General features: G+C 37.9%; 1 protein-coding gene across 1 annotated transcript in view; it reads right to left on the reverse strand.

Annotated features, from left to right (window-relative positions):
* Positions 1-1,334: 1,334 nt before the first annotated feature.
* Positions 1,335-18,398, reverse strand: part of LOC102689798 (protein diaphanous homolog 1) — a 141,130-nt gene continuing 124,066 nt past the window's right edge. Inside the window, exon 27 of the mRNA XM_069195787.1 lies at positions 1,335-3,611. Coding sequence (XP_069051888.1) covers positions 3,421-3,611 — 191 coding nt within the window. The 3' untranslated portion in view covers positions 1,335-3,420. The remainder of the gene's footprint in view (positions 3,612-18,398) is intronic.

Raw genomic sequence — 18,398 nt, forward strand, 5'->3', positions numbered from 1 at the left:
TTCATGGTCTTACAGCGCCACCTATTCACTTCCTGTTCTGCACAAATCCTTCCGCTTGCCAATTCCTCCCCAACAAATAAACAGGAATTGAAGAGAGGACTGGTTTTGAAATAACTCTTCTGTGTCTTGGAGAAAAACTTTGCTGGTCTTATTTTGGGCCTCATGCCCAGGTGCTTCCTGAATGAATCACAACACACACAGCCAAAACTGTGAAGGAAACATTTCCTGTCACCCCCCCCCCATATTACACCTACACCTTCATCATAACCCATTACTTGGCCTTTCCTCACTGGATCTACGTTCTTGATTATTTAAACTTTTATTCACAGTGCAACTAGTCTCCAAAAGTATCAACATTTTTGTTAATGTGGCATTTCATAAAGACAAAAGGCGAAACATCTATACCAGGTGAAAACCAAGCAAAATGTATGGTCTAAAATGCTTCCTCAAGAAGGAGGAAGTCTTACATTTCAAACACAAGTACATTTAATACCGTTTTTTTCCTGCATTTGTACTGGTTACAAATGAAATGAGTCCCTTTGGTCTGCTTATTTGGTTACTAATAGGTCAGTAGTCTGAGGAACTGTATTGTCTCTTGCACAGTCTCTAATAAAAATGACCACAGAGAGTCTGGACCTCAGTTCTACATCTCATCCGAAGAACGGGTCCTTTTTTACCGTATAGTGTCCCCCATCACTATCGGGGCCCAGACCTCCGTGTGAGCGCCCCTACTATACACACTAACACCTCTTCCAGCACCAACCTTAGCATTCCTAGGAGGTCTCCCATCCAGGTACTGGCCAGGCTCACACCTGCTGAGCTTCAGTGGGTTCCTCACTCCCTGAGGAAGCCATTTCTGTAAGTGATTCAAATTCATACCTCAGATGGTCAAATTCAGATGGTCTTTTGTCCACTTCTGGTTTTCAGATAGCAAACACAAGGGGCAATAACTGGAGATGTAGAGATAGTGCACAAAGATTTAACACATTGTGAAAGCCAGCTGAAAGCTTTTATCACCATTTAACATAAATTAAATAAATTACACAGGGAGAAGAACAGTAAATAGTATCACTGTAGCCTGGTGATATGACAGGTAAACTTAGAGTAGAAAAAGAAAAACACCCTACAGTATGTGTACATATCACAGATCCTGCATCAGGACAAGACTTAACAGAAATGGCTAATCATCTTTGTCTGATTTTAAATAGTCAAAAATCAGTATTCTCTAAGTGATATACACAACACAGATGATAGACAGAGTTTTTCAGCGGAAAAATCAATTGTGAAAACGTCTGGATAACTCATTAAAAAACAAAATCTCACTGACAAGAACATATTCAATACATTTTTAATCTTCTGAGCTTCAATACTTTAACAGCTGCAAAGAATACCTACTGTAAATACTGTTCAATATAGAAGTAACATTCCACTAAAGAGGAGACAAATAGCATGAAAAAAGGTAATTGATTCTGTATCACTTATATTAAAACATTATTCAAAATAAAAAAAATGAACATAAAATTAAGCTATAGCGGAACACTAGCTTAAAATTTTACCCTGATGTGAATCCCATTATTAGTATTCACTTTTTCAAATTTCATTGATATCACAATGTTAAAAAAACAGTACTTTCTCGAAATGAGTTGTTTTCATTCTTTTCTGTGACATGGGGTCCTACAAGGAAAACAGAATGAATCATAAACTGTACAAGAAATAAAATTCAGTATTGCAAAAAATAAATCAATAATTAACTGATTATTTTCTTATTAATATGCGTCCTGGGAAAATGTCTCTTTTTGGATTTAATTGATCCTAATTAAGCACACACCTCAGCGGAACTTCACAGATAGCATCAGCACAAACGTTCATGACCTTATGATATGTGACTGATACTTAAACATGTTAAAATAGAACACGTCAAACAGCAGCCTCCTCCAGGGGCTAAAACACAAAGGTACACACACCTTTCAGAACTGCATCATGACGAGAAGGAAGAATGTTTAAGAAAAATAGTTTTCTCCAGCAATAATACTGGAGATTACTCAGCATTCTGTTCGGTCAGATTCCATCCCAGCAGTATTTTGGAAGAGAAAATGTTGTCAGTGCTGCAAGATAATCATTACTAGACACCCACCAGCATGACGCAGAAGCTGATGACCACCAGCTGAACATTACAGAAGGCTTTACAAATGACCCATTATTAACCTCATTGACGTCAATTGATGACATGCCTGATGAAGCTACTGTACCTACAGTAGGTACATTCTTGTTTTTGAATACGTAAGCACTACATTGAATACAGAAGAGACCAGAAGATGATGTCGTGGCATATGTCATTTAATTTGCCCTTAATTTATAATTCTAGAACCTGAAACTCCCTTAAATGCTGTAAATCCAATAAAAAAAGATCTAACACTTATGCATACCACCTCTTATGGCTGGAGCTGACTAAAAATGACACCGCAAGACTTACCGAGTAATTCTAAATTTCACGTGCTTTTAAAATTTTGAATTTTACACTCAGTGCATTTTCAGAGATACTGTATTTCTAAATAAACCATTATACAAAAAGATGTTTAAATGCAGACATCAAGAACACTAAAAAAACTTACATCTCCTTAAATACACAACAAAAAGGTGGTGAGGTACCAGATTGACAGAAAGGGAACTGGCAGGAAATCATGTGGTGACGCTTTCTACATTAGCCTTATCATCTGAAACGACTTTTTATCTGAAGTGTGCTCACATTTAAATTATATTGGCACTTTTATACAGGTAACTGCATTTAGGAATTTTATTTTTTTTAAAGATGCACCGCATACATAAGATGTATCTGTAAAACGTTCTCAAGTTACATTTTAGTCAATTCCAGCCACTGCCAGGAACGTTCTGGTGTAGAAGACCAATAGCTTGCACAAACAAGTCCGACTCCAAAACCCAAGTCCCCCTTGCTATTTTGTGTAAAATTTGTCCTTATCTCACTGGTAATAAATAATTATGAGCTCATTGCCTTCGCCATGAACATTACACTGAAATATAGTTAAGAAATAGTGAATTTATAGCTGACCAAATCGTCCCCTAACAATCTTGGGCTTTCACTTGAAGATTTCAGTGCTAAGACATTATGTTTCATGCACATGCATGTTAAGAGATCCTTAGTTTATACATTCTAACAGACTGATCCAGTGTAAATAGGTGCCTACAGCAACCATACCAGTGTTAAAAGTAAACGTAGAATAACAATTAAAAAAAAAGTCTTTCAACAAACACAAAGACAGGCATCCTCCTCTCCATCTCACACTTTTTAGTGCCTGTCAGGCTGTCTTGTTTAAGGAAGGCATGATCTGAACTCTGAAACAGGAGTTGCTGTGTGCTCTCTTTTCGATTGCGGCAACCTCGAGTCTTGTGGTCATTTTTCTTTTAACTGGATCTCGCTGGTGGGGCTTCTAAGATGTCTTCTAGGGCTTCTGCCTCATCTGTTTCCACTGCGTTTTCCTGCATCTCCTGCTTCTCGACTTTAGTCTTTTTCTTGGGCGTGGTAGCAACAGCATCGTCCTGCATCAGCTCTTTGGCCAGGATTGAGGTGACAGCGTTGCCAGCTCTTCGATTGGCTAGAATTACAAAAAGAAAGGTATCAGAGCTGCACAAGCGAGCTTTATTTATGTTTTAACTTGCAGATTCAGTTCTAATACATGGAGGACTCCCGATGTGAATGAAAACAGAGCAATTACCAGAGCCTGGTTTGGTTGGGTTACCAATTTCTGAAGCCCATAACAAAGGAATAAAATGAAGCCTACGAAAACTGTAGAGAGAGCGATATGTTCTAGCTCTTTAAAGGTTGTAAAACAAAGGAAAATCAAGAAATGGAAAAAAAGTGGTCCTTGCCAAGGCTGGCAGCTGCTGCCTTCTGTTCTCTGAAATGAGGGTCTGCGGGTGATTAGCCTGCGAGCTACAGGCCAAGTATGAGACGCACTTGGAGGAAGGAAAGTGACAAACTGTCTCCATAGGGTCCCGCGCACACTTACATAAGCGAACATCTATGCCACAGTCAGAAAAATAAGTTAATCATCCAATCTGTTCACGAATGTGCTGGAAAACACCAAACGTATTTATTGTTCAGTTTGGGCTGCCTTTCAGTGGAGCCATAAAAGCTGGTCTTTGGTCCAGACCAGATAAAATGTGAGAAAGGAACATGCATCGGTCCAGTGCCATTCTGGGCCATGCTGTTATTCATGGTGATGAATACTGATGACATGGAGGAGTGTCCTGGGCAGCATCTTGAAATAAGCAAAATCAGGAATGACGCACACGGCTTTAAATAGTAAACAAATCAATATTCTCTTTCATGCTGTAGGAGCAATGCAGAGTTCTTGTGTGTTTTTGAGCGGCATGTCAAAATAGAGGCTGCTGTGTGTAATTCTACGGACCTTATTAAATGACCTCTAATTTAAAGCTTTTATCCTAAACATAAGCATTTTTTGGCAAGTAAAACATCTTCAAAATACGCATTATACTATTTAAAGGGATTACTAAAAAGTTTTAGAGATGAAAGCTATTACTTTCTGAATAATAGACATACACTGGCAGTACTGAGAGTCTTTTAACTCTCCTCCTAAATTGTTTAGCACTGAACACAAGGAGTAAACTACTAAAAACAAGCAGGTTGTGATGATGTTTTTATGGAAACATGTCTTTATCTCTTTATATCAACAATTTATATGCAAAGTTAGGTATGTTTTGAATTTTTTCACAAAACTCAGTCGCAAAAAAAAGATGTGAAATAACAGCACATTTAATTGCCACGTACCCCTGAAATATAATGGATACTGACAGGCCTGGCAGGAAAGAAACATGTCTGATCTGCAATCTGGACGCCTCAAACTTTCCACTGCTGTGTGTTTATACTGGAGCAAGAGTAAGAAATTACTGAGAAAGACAAAGGTTACAGCTTGTGGGGCTCAGAAGGATGCAATATCCGGTACTTTTGGCAGGGAGGGATAATGTAGAGTTGTATGCGAGCCCCCAAGTCATTTCCCTGGTTGTTAAGCCTGCTACACAGAGAGGGCTTTTAGATGCGTTTTTTACTGCAGGTTTTATCATTGAGCAAACCTCATTCATGCCACTGTATAAGGTTAAATGAAAGCGCAGCAAACACGTAGTCTAATAAATCAACAAACAGTGCCCTCCAAAAGTACTGGGACTGCAAATAGCATATACTGTATAGAATATCAAGGTATCAAGGGGAAGCAAATATTGACTTTTACACTCTGAAAAGTACTTAATTTTATAGTGACTTATTTCAAGTAACCATGATTGAGTTGAACACAATACATTTCTGTTGTAATATGATCAAATGTTGGCATTGAAATACTCAAAAATAAATTGCATGTTATATTGTACATGTCGTTTGAATTAATCAAAAGATCCCAAATTGACTATAAAGTAAAAATAGCATTTTTATACTTTGTTGTCCTAATACTTTTGGAGGACATTGTACAAAAGAACAGCTAGCATGATGTTTTTGGTACGAATCATGAAATGTTCTGGAACCTGCATACTGCATCCCGTCTTTTTAAAAACAGTTTTAATATTTTTTTCTGTTGTATTAAACTGTATATTTGACTACTTATTCTACTGATGAAATCCTGTATCTAATGACAACTAGAATTGCCAATGCAAGCAAATTCAGAATTCAGCCAGAAAACCAGGTTTATAAAATGCTTTAAGAATTGCAGCATTCTTGCCAGACATTGAAACATCACATGATGAATTAAATCGAGTTACTCTCCATTTATTTCAACTCTGCATTCCTTGCAACAGGAAGTATATTTATATTTATCTTATTAACTGCTGTGTTTCACTGTTAAAAGGCTACTGTTCTTAGCAATGCCAACCTAGACTGAGTTGATGCTAGAAAGATCAATACACTCTAGAATAAAAACAATTTTATATACTGTGTATAATGACATCAATTTGGTTTGTGTATGTGCATGGCCTGCGATTGACCGGCATCCTGTCCAGTGTATATTCTACCTTGTGCCCATTGCTTGCTCCAGCTCCCCTGTGACCCTCTACTGGATAAATAGATTATAAAATGGAAGGATCTTTATATCAAATAAATTATCTTGAAAATGGTTTACCACAAGGTAAGTTCTGTCACAGCAGTTTTGACTTACCTTTTAAAGGATTTGAGTAAGATTTAAGTAGTTGGATGAGAATTCCGGCCTGTCAGAAAATCTTCTTTATGAAAAGAAGAGTAAATTTACAATCTGACTTCTAACCCATTCTCTGTGAGGAATACTTTTTGAGAAAGTTTCTGCTTACAGTCTGCTAAACAGTAGAAAAGTGTTCTGTGCTGAGGTTTCTTTGCAAAAACATACTTATAGTAATGACAAGAAATGTGAAATAAAACAATGGTGAAAATGTTAGGGGCCAGAAGAGCGACAGCAGGCATGCGACCTCCACTGAGGCAACACAAAGTCCCAGCTTCACAGGACTGGAGAGGAGGACAACATCTAACAAAACGCATTATGCTTCACTGCCCCTGGATGCGCCATCCTCTCCTTCCTGCAAAGTAAAATAGTGTTTAACAGATTTGTGGATCTCCCTCATTTGCAAAGCATGCAATTATTGCTATGGAGTGAATTTGAAACTGTTAAATTGGAACTGTTAAGTGTTTCGATTCAGAGATAATTCAAACATTAATGTCTCTTATCATTCATCCTATGCACTTGCACTGGGGGGGGGGGGGGGGTGTATTTTGTTAAAATACTGCTTCATATGTTCACTGACTGTGATATTTCATGGAGCAGGACCAAAGGTGTCTATGGGACAGTACAGGTACACCAGTGCTGTGTGCACTGAGAGTGCAGCCGGCAACAGAACACAGCTAAGCTTCTTTGTCTGCTTTCACCATCCCCACCCTTGAGAGAGAAAAAAACCGCACACAGCCTTGCGTGTCAGAGTACATATGGGCTGTGACAATCTTCTGCATGGAGGAAGTAAGCCAAATTAAATAAATGACAAGCAGGGGCAAGGAGAAATCTATCCTATGAAGGGTAAATTGCCGCATCCTGCCCTTTTGTTTGTTTTTCTTTTACTGACTAGAACTCAGATCCCTTTTGTTCTTTTGTTCCACGCCGCCTCTGTGCTTTCATAAAATAGCTCCTATACGGTATAATCGTCTGCACTTACACCAAAACCAGAGCATTTCCACAGAGGCAAAGACAGACAACCTCTCTTCCTGTGTGGGAAGGCGGCATTGGATCTAAACCGGGGAGCTGATTGAGACCCTGAGGATATGAAGCTGTCTTATTTAGGTCAGGGGGAGAAGCCAGCAAGCAAGCAGCACTCTCCATCTTAACCCTCTCATGACGGTGGGGAGCCTCCATCGCAACAGAAAACCATTTGATTGCAAAATTAATTACATTGATAACGTAATGCAAATAAAAAGAAAACGGTGGCTTCATCCCTTTCAGTCAATTCACTCCGATTAAGGTTTGGTTTTCACTAAAGCCTAATTTATTATCATACTTTTAAATGCATAGTTCATTTTCAACTCCCCGCCTTTGTCATTAATGAAAGCATATAAGACAAAGGAAGAAGTTTTTGAGAATACACTTATGCAATATATGATGCACAAAACCCCAATTTTGTCTGCATCTTTCTACTGTACTGTATTAGCACTAATGCCTGAAGTTGTATTTTACAGTTAAGACCTATCTCAGTACCTTCTAATTGAAAAGCAAAGTTAATATTTTTAGAAATGAGAAAACATTAGGTTTCACTTTGTGATCTCAGGTACAGCCGAGAACTGCCTTATACCATGACAAAATTCTTCAGTCATTTCTTTTTTTGTCAGACTTCCCAACCCCCCAGGAGAATACAAATTCCCTTTGTCTTTTGTATCAATGATCATTCAGAGTTTTCAGGCCTCTATTAATCTAAAAAATTAAATCCGGAAAAAAAAAATTGTACCACAAACGATGCTGTTACAATGCCATATCTGAAATGATTATAGTCTTTATGTGTTACAAACCATGGAACTGCAGAAAAGCACACTGAACTGTTCCTTTTGTAGCCGTATTTCTTTAAGAAGATATGTATTTTTTTTTAAAGAATAAGTCCAGCTATCAATTTCAGTTTTATCAAGCAAGCTGATTTTCAAGATCATAATAAATCAGAGGTTTGTGAAGTTGCTTTCCAGTCAGCAGCTTGATTCCCACAGGATCTGAGAAAGCAGAGAAAGGACTGAAGAGGGTGGCAGAGAGTGGCCACAGGAAGTGGCCTGATCTTATGATAACCTTATAAGGAACACATTGGCTTTTAATAAACTGCACCATTGCAAAAGTTCCCAAATCAGACACTGTTAAGTTTTACATTGAAAGCTTTAATTGTCATTTACACACTGCTGAACCCTGCTCCTGGGAGGCTTAATTAGGCTATGCTTTACATAAATAGCAGCAAACGTACAAAATAAAAAGGCCTCAAACCCTCCATTTGAAGAGGTGGTACTGTAGGATATGTTTGTTAACGCAGAGGAGCACTACCAATTACAACTTGTTTCTACAAACAGCACTATTCATTACCAGTGAGAAGTGCTATATATATATTTCCCCCCTTCCTTTCTGCATGAATGTGTATACAAATAAAACATACTCTGAAAACAATGAGAAGGAACAAAAGCAGCTGTGTGCTTGTTCTTAATCTATGGCTACTTCCTCACAAGTTTCATATAGTAAAGAGGGGATATCTGGGCATATTTTTAGATCTTTTGTGCCTGCAGAACACAGCTAAGTAAATCTGAGGAAAGGGAAGACAATAGTTAATTTAATGGTTTAATTAAACTAGATATTAATCCCATCATTATTACCCCAGGTTTCCACAGGGGCAGGGATCACTTGCTATGAAGAGTTTACTACCGCAGACAGAAAATTAAAACTACCACAGTGAAATGAGTGCAAACAGGCAGAACAACTGTAATGGAGCACTTACTCAAGACTTCCACTAGGGGGAATTGCAAACAATCCAGTGACAGACGAAAGCACTCAAATGACATTACTACAAAATAGATTCATTGACCGTCCAATCAAGTTATTTACTAGACTATCCTCCAAAAAATGTTCTCTTTCAAAATGCTTTCTAAATTTTTCACATGGAATTATCTCTCTCATTTACTTTCTTTTAAGAAATGTACTGACTGTTCTATAAAGTGGTCATTTTCTAAGCATGCAACTCCATCAGACAATGTGCAGATCCATAAATGGTCAGTGCTTATTCTAGGGCTAACTTCACGAAATCAATAAACTATACATCAGTAATATTCATAAATATATTGTTTAAATGGAAAGGTATTGATTAAATTATTTATGTGCGTGATTAGATCCGATTAACTCTCTGAGGATCATTACTTGTAATGAGGAGCTTGTTACTGTCGATGAACCCAGCAGCTATGCTGTTCTTAACCAGTGGGTTCAAGTACCCAGTGGCCTTTTGAAGCTGCCTACAGAATAGGCACAGCGCCTGTAGCATCCTGTCCATGATGATGAAACGCACATGAACCTCTCGATTCACAAATAGATACACACTCCCATCCTCACCTACAGTCCTGAACTTTGTCTAATCACCGAGCTGTTGGGCTTACAATCTACGACAGGTCGAGAATCATGGCTGTGTGGGAGAGGCTTCGATCAGATTTTCTATTTCTACAGATTGAGAAGCTCCCAGGAGTTCTACATGCCCCTAGATGTTCTACATGCACGAGGACTGGATGGCCCTACAGGGGGAGCCATCAAGGCTGACACCAGAGCCACTGGAGGGGCTACCCTTCCCGGCTGGCCTGGGAACACTTGGGAATCCTCCAAAAGGAGCTGGAATGTAGTCTTGGATTCTCTCTAACTGACATGCTGTGGCAGCTCTTGCAGCGGACAAGCTAGTGAGCAACTAGAAGTGAAAGTGGATATACAGTATATGGGATGGCAAGATTCTGAGTATTGTATAAAACAAGATAGGAAACCTGCGGGGAGACCAAACTACTCAAACAAATAAAAGCCTCTCTCCCACGGGCTCCGTTCAGGTGAGGCTGATGCCTCGCTCACTGTACCTCGGACTAAATCTGGGACTTTTGCTCATCATGCTTTTTTTTTTTGTCACTGCCCCTTTGTCATGGGATGCCCTTCCTTCAGCTCCTTGAGACCCAAATTGCTTGATTCTCTTCAAATCAGAATTCAAAACTCACTTACTGGAGCCTGTGTCTGACTTCCCTGCATTCTGTTCAGTTTGTTTTTATTTTTTGTTTTACTTTTGAAATGTACCTTTTTGTCTTTCTTTATCATTATTATGGGTATGGAAAGGCACATTAAAATAAAGAGTTATTTTTTGGATGTCATTTACTTGGACAATGGGAATTCTGGTCAATAATCGTTGCTTCAACAATAAACCTCTTTCAGCAAGAGATTAGCTACTTCTACACACAAAATTTCAATTGGGGAGAAGTGCAACTTTGTACAAGTTAGTGTTACTGAAGTGTAGCACGTAGGGACAATGCAATATGGTCGAAAGAAATCCGAAAAGGAGATACACATAGAACGTTCTCACTAATTTGAAGAACTGCATTTAAATTTAAATAAAAACAAAAGGCATTTTTCACAGCTCTGGAGGGAAGCTTCACAACATTAAAAGATTTAAGAAGTGCGTGGGATTACATTACAGCAGGACCATGAAGGAGGCCCATTTACTGCGTATTTGTAGAACCACTGCATTCATTTTAAACCACATGACATTCTCTTCTGAATATTTGTGAATCAGCTTTGATCTGTTTCCTTCTGTTACACTATGAAGAGAATGAATCATCGCCACCAGACTTTAATGTCTCTCAGTGGAGACCAACAAAGAGAGAGTTATTTTTAACCCATCTTGCACACTGCAGCTGAAATGGTTCATGTTCTGATGACATAGTATACTGCCGACATGTGGTGGTTGTGGAAATAGCCTACTTCTGTACAATTGCTGATGACATATGAGCATGGTTTGGTTTTACTGTCTAGATTGAAGGACTGAATGCCTTTCTAAATCCCCTCCATAAAACCAAGGATATTTGCCACCAGAGCAGATCTGCTTTCAAGGCATTCAAAGAAAGAAATAAAAAATGAAAAATAGTGGCTGCAAAAGTCTGAGGTACTGAAATATGAAGGAAACAAATTAAAACACCAAACAAGCATGCATCAGAAAACAGTTAAACATACATTAGCCATGTTACAAAAGGAACAAAAAACACCAAATCGTGACTGCATCTAATCTACTGTGTTAAGTTCCAAGTGAGTGACACCAATGGTTACTTCCATTCATAGAGTAGTTAAAGACCAAATACCAAAAGCAAATACTAAATCATCTTTTTAATACTTCTCTCCATATTATAAATGGATTTCTCATTCTAGGTTCTAAAACTCCAGAATGCATATTGCTAGTGTTTAGCTTTCAGACATTTTTTAACCAAAAAATTAAATTTCTTATAGCTGTAGCGGCACAAAATCTAAGGCTTATGCCAACCACTATCATCAATTCTATCACAGGTAAAAGCAGCTCCTGAAATTGTCCAATGACAGCTGGGACATTATTTCCCACATGCAGTGACCTGTTTAACTGCATTGTCTAATTGATTTCTCAATGCCATAGGAGGTATCCAGGCTGGGTGTTAGTCACACAAAATCACAATGGCACACTCAAACACACTCCAAACGTTTACCAGGCTGGTTTCCGAACTGTACTCTGACAGGGAGAGCATGGAGTCTACAGAGGGAGAAAAGGAATGATTAGACAAGGTCTGTTTCCATCCCAAATTTCCCAAAGAAGTGACAAAAGGTGAGAAAAACCTCTGACACCTCTTAGGAGAACATATCAATAGGACCTGTTATAACAAGTTTGTAAAACCTACAGTGATTTAATAGATATTAAAACAGGTTGAATCCTTGATTATTAAAGATTGTGAGCCCATTTCAACAGCTTTAAATAGACCGAATTTGAAGTGAGATGTGTAAACCCGGAGGGAACTTACAAAGTCAACCCCCCAAAAAAAACTACTACCGACTCAATGAAAGAGAGAATTACATGTATGACAACAGGACAAAAACAGAAAGAAGGAACATTAAGAGGAAACATTTCTACCTAACCATGTGGGAAACGACAAGATGAAAATCTGTTAAATTATTAATTGAAAACAAAAACTTTGTTTGTAAAGCTCTTTATATTGCTAAATCTTGACCTTTGTAATTTGCCCAACTTAAAAACAGTAGTAGTTTTGTATAATAATAAAAAAACTAATAGAACATTTATACCCAAAGGCACAGAAAATTACATTAGAATTAAATTAAAATAGAGGCACAGTTCCCAGATTTTAGATGAGGATATTTATACGCTTCTAACAAGTAATGTGGTAGCTGTAAAACTAAATTAACACCCTTTTAATGCCCTGGGAGAAAAACCATGCAGAGATGATTTCTAAACTAATTAAAGATTATGTAAATGACCCTACAAACGTCAGCGATGGAATCATCTTCTAGAAACAGAAAATTAAAAAACAATTAGATTTCATGTTCATTTACAATATTTACAATAAACATACAGGCTTGAATTAAAGATATTCCAGAATCTATTTGAACTGTTATCTACTGTAAGTACTACAGAGTTAATGCAACTTTGCTCCATTTATGTGAGGATACTAAATATAATGAATTTGTCCAGAATTTTACAACACTAAATTAGGACTTGTGAGTTTTCCTATCTTAGTAAACAGACCATCTACAGCCCAGGAAATCTTTAGTCTAGACAAACATTTCTAAAGAATATAAAAGAAATACAAAAATTCTGAGTGGGTGCCACAGGAATCTGTAAATTACAACAGTTTTAGACTGGGTTTGGTCACTTTCAGGAATCTGACTGCTCGTATATAATAAATTAAAGCCCAAAGTACACAAAAATAAAATTAAAAGGCTTTCAATAAATTCAGTTCATGGCTTGGTAATTATATGGTTAAGAAACTAACAATAGAGCTTCTGAAATTCTATAATTTGGGAAGAAATAAAAAAAATCATCTCACATGTTAACACAAAATATTGAAAGTAATCTCTGCCTTTTCTAGAATATAGTCCTTCAGAAACTTATGCAAGCAATTTCATTGCTTTCCATCAACTTTATCCTATTTATCAATATTTCCCTTCAGCTGTTCCACTTCAAACAATCAAATGAACTGTTTTTGTCTAGAGCCATTTGTAATTCTGCAGATGGATGTATTGTTGTAAGTGGTCAAGACCAGAGAAAAAGAAAAATACTCATTGTCTCGGCAGTGCTGGGTCCCTCCATTTTGTCAAGTGGTTGCTTTAAAAATGCTCTGCTTACAGCATGCACACTGGCCTATTGTCAGGCTGTACAAAAACTAGAACGGCAGATTAGGAGTGAAGTCCTCAGAGACAGACTGTGGGTTTAAGGTAGAACAATGTCTGTTTTCGGGGGGAAGAGTATATCCCCCACAATAAGCAGCCTGTTGCTCCATTGGCGGCCCTTTGCTTCATTTCTTTGGAAAAAACAACACAAAAATACCTCAGAATGAAGCCATCTGCTGTAGCTGTAAATAGAAGTCAAAGATCAAATAGGCAACACGTTTCATGCTTGCCTATCTCCCAGCCTACCTCCTAGGGTTCTTTCTTTAAGGCAGGGAGGGGGAATAGAAACAGGAGTAAAGGGGCAGGGTCTGGGGGTCATTTCAGTACTGTCTGGTGTACTAACTTTGTTTAGCTTATGAAGAAAAAAAGAGGCTTGTGCTGAGAGTTTTGTGCGGGACATGTCATATTGTCATACAGGCGCTGAACCAGTTTAGAGAGCCAATAAAAAACAAGGAGACAAGCAGCTGTAAAGAAGGGTCCAGCTATATGTTTGAAATATTCATCAAATAAACCTCAATACCAAAGACCGTTGGACAAACTGGACACTAAAGCGATGTGTGAACTTTCTATATTTACTACCATGGAGTGGAAGTTATGTTTTTCCTGAGACAACTACAAAGTTACTAAGATAACTATAATTGTAATAATTGCTTCATTAAAGTTCAGCCAAGGGGACCACACACTGAATGTGGAGGTTAATTTACATGAACTTATGACATATTCATAATGATGTAAACATTACCCACGCAGGAATAACACACAGTTTAATGAGGCACAGCATGGTTTTAATGGATAATTTTAGTAAAAAACATTGGCTATTTGAACTTCTAATTTTCATATGAATCAATGTTACTAAAATTACTAAACGAATGTTAATTTAGCTAAACCATTTTACACAGCTTTCAATAAATCACAATCGATTTTCTAAAAACATAAATGTTATTTTTCTATGATTGTCTCTAATGTATGATGGAACAACCTACATAAGAAAGCAACTGAAGTTAAGTCTTCATCTTGCTCCTCTTCTGGCATGGGAACTTGAAAGATTGAAAGATCAACAAGGATAATATGGAAGAATGTTTTTAACAAATTATTTCAAAAACAAAACCAGATGCAAATGCTAAAATTTAATAAAAGAGAACGGCATGACTAAAATTCAGATGTACAGTTATATACTACACCCAAGCTATACTGCTGTCACTTTCGGAAAACTGTGGAATGAAAAAAGGAATGTTGGAGTTCTAGTTAAAGAGATGGTTTAGAAGCTATGGAATTGAAAAACTGTGTGGTCCGTTTGTTCTCTGCGAACCACAGTCCTCCTTGTTCGTTTTTTCTCTAGAGACAAGCCAAAAGAATTTCTAACTCATAGCTGGTAATTTGTTTTCACATGTGCCAGAAAACTATGTACTGTACCACCTGAAGAAGAGCCATTAAAAAACATTCTTGCACAGTCTTAAACCAACCCCAGTAACACAGTACTCTGCAGCTGTCTTCGGTTTCTATGAAGTTTACCATGACTTGGGGTGAAGCTGTAAAACTGTGGTAGATTAACTGCAAATAAAGTTTGGAGTTTATGAGTTGCATTTCAATGTCAGATAAATTATTCCCCCGAGAATTCAATCTTTATAGACATGACACGTGATCCAAAATGAGCCTTTGGGAACAAAGAAAGAACACATAGAAGCAGTTTACCCTCTTCTGTCCTGGCATTAACCTATTTAAACTATCTCTATGGAAGCGCACATCTCTCAAAAGGCATCTGCTAGCTAGACTCTGAGAATCTGATTACAAATACTTTCCATTTTCTTTCTTTTACTGTATCATCACCATCACTATAATGTTTAGGGAGTGAATAAAGCTTTTAATAAAAAAACAATGCTAGGGTGTATTTCTGTTTTAATTGATCAAAAATAATTCTACAGCTTGAGTGCAACACAGACCTAGATCACCACACAGCATGACATAAAAAAGGCTTTGGTGTGTTCTTTTCTTAAACACCCAGAAACAAAATCAAAGCCATGATAAAAAAGCATCATTTAAAAAAGAGGTCAGCATGTACTATTTTCAGACTATTCTGATAGAGGATGGCTCAGCCCACAGTATCCATTCTAATGACCTTGAAAAAACAGAAGAATACATGATATTGGTGCCAAGGTTATATCTCTGAATTCTTGGGTTGTACAAAACAAACTTCAGACTAGAGATTTGTTGCAAACACCTGCTCTTCCCTGCTTTCCAGTTCAAATAGTATGTTGCAGATTCCATTTGCTTCCATCCTAAAGCAGCAGGCTGGGGTATCTCACATATTTGTCTTACCCTGTCTTTTATCATGTTTAAGAATGTATTTCAAAATTCTAAAAAACTAGAGAATAAAAAATTCCACATAAAGAGTGGTTAGGTAATATGAACTGTTAGCGATCCTTTCAGTTTCAGAGGCTAAGATCCAAAGCAACTTAAATTATATGGTGTATAAAAAACATATATGGTGTATGTAAGAACTGTTGTACATATTGTAATACAACAAACCTTTCCCCCAACACATTTTTCAACAATGCTGGTAGCAAAATGGATGGATATATATATATTGGCAGTCTGTGTAGCGTTAACTCTGTGGATTAACACAGAATCTTCACACCTATTTTTTCAAGCATAGAAAAAATAATGTTCACGGAAAAGGCAACAAAAAAATAAAGAGCCAAAGACAAACACATCTGTCATGGTTTTTCAGTCAGTGTGTTTTGCTTATTAAAGCCACAGTAGCAGTTTGGGCTTAAAGGACTTAGCTGAAGGATAAATCAAAGTACTATTAAAACTGATAGGATTAGAAATATAACTCCTAATAATAACAACAGATTCAAGCAATTCTAAATTCATTTTAGAATTTAGAATCATCACAAAATTTGATGATAACAGTAACCTCAGTCTACTTCTGTGGAAAAACACTGACCAATTTAATAGTCATTTTAAAGGCATTTTATAGCCTGAAAATCTTATGTCTCTATATTGTCCTATAATGATAAGTGCAAAGGGAACTATTCAACGCTTCTCTAAAGGCAGTAGTATGTCAAAAAGTATGTCAAAGTCCAATCACTTTATAGACGCACAAATGTCAGTCACAATTTCGGTAAGGCTCCACCTGAACTCCCCAGTGGGAAATTCAAGTAAATATAAGGCACTGATGCTAAGAATACCCCCTCAGCCAGGAAAAGACTTGCTCATAAATTATGGCCTTTCATTGTCCCAGTGAATTAGTAGCCAGCAACTACCATGAATTATCCATAGCTAGCCCAGCTGGCAGGCATTCTCACAGAGCTGGCACAGCTTAGAGGTTAAAAGGTATTAAAAATTCTGCAGCAAAGCATTTAATCAGTCAGGGGCAAGGTAACAAGCACAAGGGGGGAGAGTAAAGGTGGAAGAAAGACTCAGTTAGCTCTACCTGCATTTCCCTCTGGTGCTTTTGCTATCTTGTCAATATGTCTGTTTGGATTGATAAAAATGTAGAATCGATCTTGGCAGAAGTGTTATTCACACTAGTTCCGGCTTAAAGAGCACAGGCTAGCCATGACTTACGAATAACACAACACAATCTAATTGTGTTGAAGAAAGGAGAAGTTCTAATTGCAACTAGGATTAGGATTTTAATTCTTAATACATAAAGCACCTAACATAGATCCACACTCTTCTCAAATTCTCCTCTCCGCCTCTACTAAAAGTGTACCCCTTGATGGAAAGGAAGAGGTGGAAGGGAGGTCAGTGTCCTGCCATAACAGCACACAGCCAGATCCTCTGCTGACCTGCCGCATGGAGCTGCTGGTTTCTGCAGAGGCATTCTGTCCTTCATGAGTGGACTCAACAGGCCTCTTGCTCAGAAAGCAGACTGCAGCGGAATGGGGTCAGTCAATCTTCCCTCTCTGCCCTCTCCGAGGGAGCGAAAGATAACCTTGCCCTCCCTTCCAGGACCCGATTGATCTGTAAGTTTTGGTATTTAAACAATTTGTTTCCAAAAGTCAACATTTCTAAGGTGGTAAGCACAAACAAAAAATATTTTGAGTGAACTTTGTGTTGAAGGAATGTTTTCAACAGCACCGGGTTTAGGGAGGAAAAACTTCTTCCCATGAGAATCATAAGAGAGAAAGGCAATGTAAATATATACATGTTCAGGTGGGTAGCTGCGTCAGCATGCGTAGGCTGCAAAGGAACAAGTAATAGGTTTATTCCATGCTGAGAAGAAAGAAAACACAACGTTTCGGCTGTGGAGCCTTCTTCTGGTGTCACCGAAACCTTGTGTTTTCTTCTTTTTTTCAGCATGGAATAAACCTATTACTTGTTCCTTTGCAGTACATATATACATGTACATCTAAAATGCAATATAACTAATATACATTGAAACTTGATGTCACCCCTCAGTCTTAAAAAAATTGTAAAAGAAAAAATGATGGGTGTACCGAATAGTACTGCTGCCTGACAGACTGGAAATTCCTTCATGGTAAGAATAAATACCCATGGAGATTACAGTTATCCAATTGCTAACACTGAGGCTGCTGGAGAAATGTTTAGCCATGCCAGCAGTGCTCATCTCTAGGGATTAAAGTCCATGCTGCAGTGCCATATGGGAACACAGACAATAGATGCACATTTTGTTGTAGGCAAGCTGGCATTCTGGTTAAAGAAAAACATTGACAAGGGCAGACTGCTCTCAATATCCAGGGCTCAAAGTGGGAGTTGCTCTAATCGACTCTTAACCTTGAAAAATGATCGACTGTCTCTAAATCAATACTCTTTGCTTCCACAACAGACTACCTGCAGAGGGTCCCGAGATTGGACGGAGGGATTAGTCTGAGATCCAAGAGATCGACGGACTTAATCTTCTTTTAAAAGCGGATGTCTACGGATTGGAGTACAGTACGCACTCCAGCAGGGTGAGGCGTAGTGCCATCTCAATGTGCCAGACGGCAGAAGGTA

The sequence above is a fragment of the Lepisosteus oculatus genome, chromosome 11, assembly GCF_040954835.1.
Source record: "Lepisosteus oculatus isolate fLepOcu1 chromosome 11, fLepOcu1.hap2, whole genome shotgun sequence".
Taxonomy (NCBI): domain Eukaryota; kingdom Metazoa; phylum Chordata; class Actinopteri; order Semionotiformes; family Lepisosteidae; genus Lepisosteus; species Lepisosteus oculatus.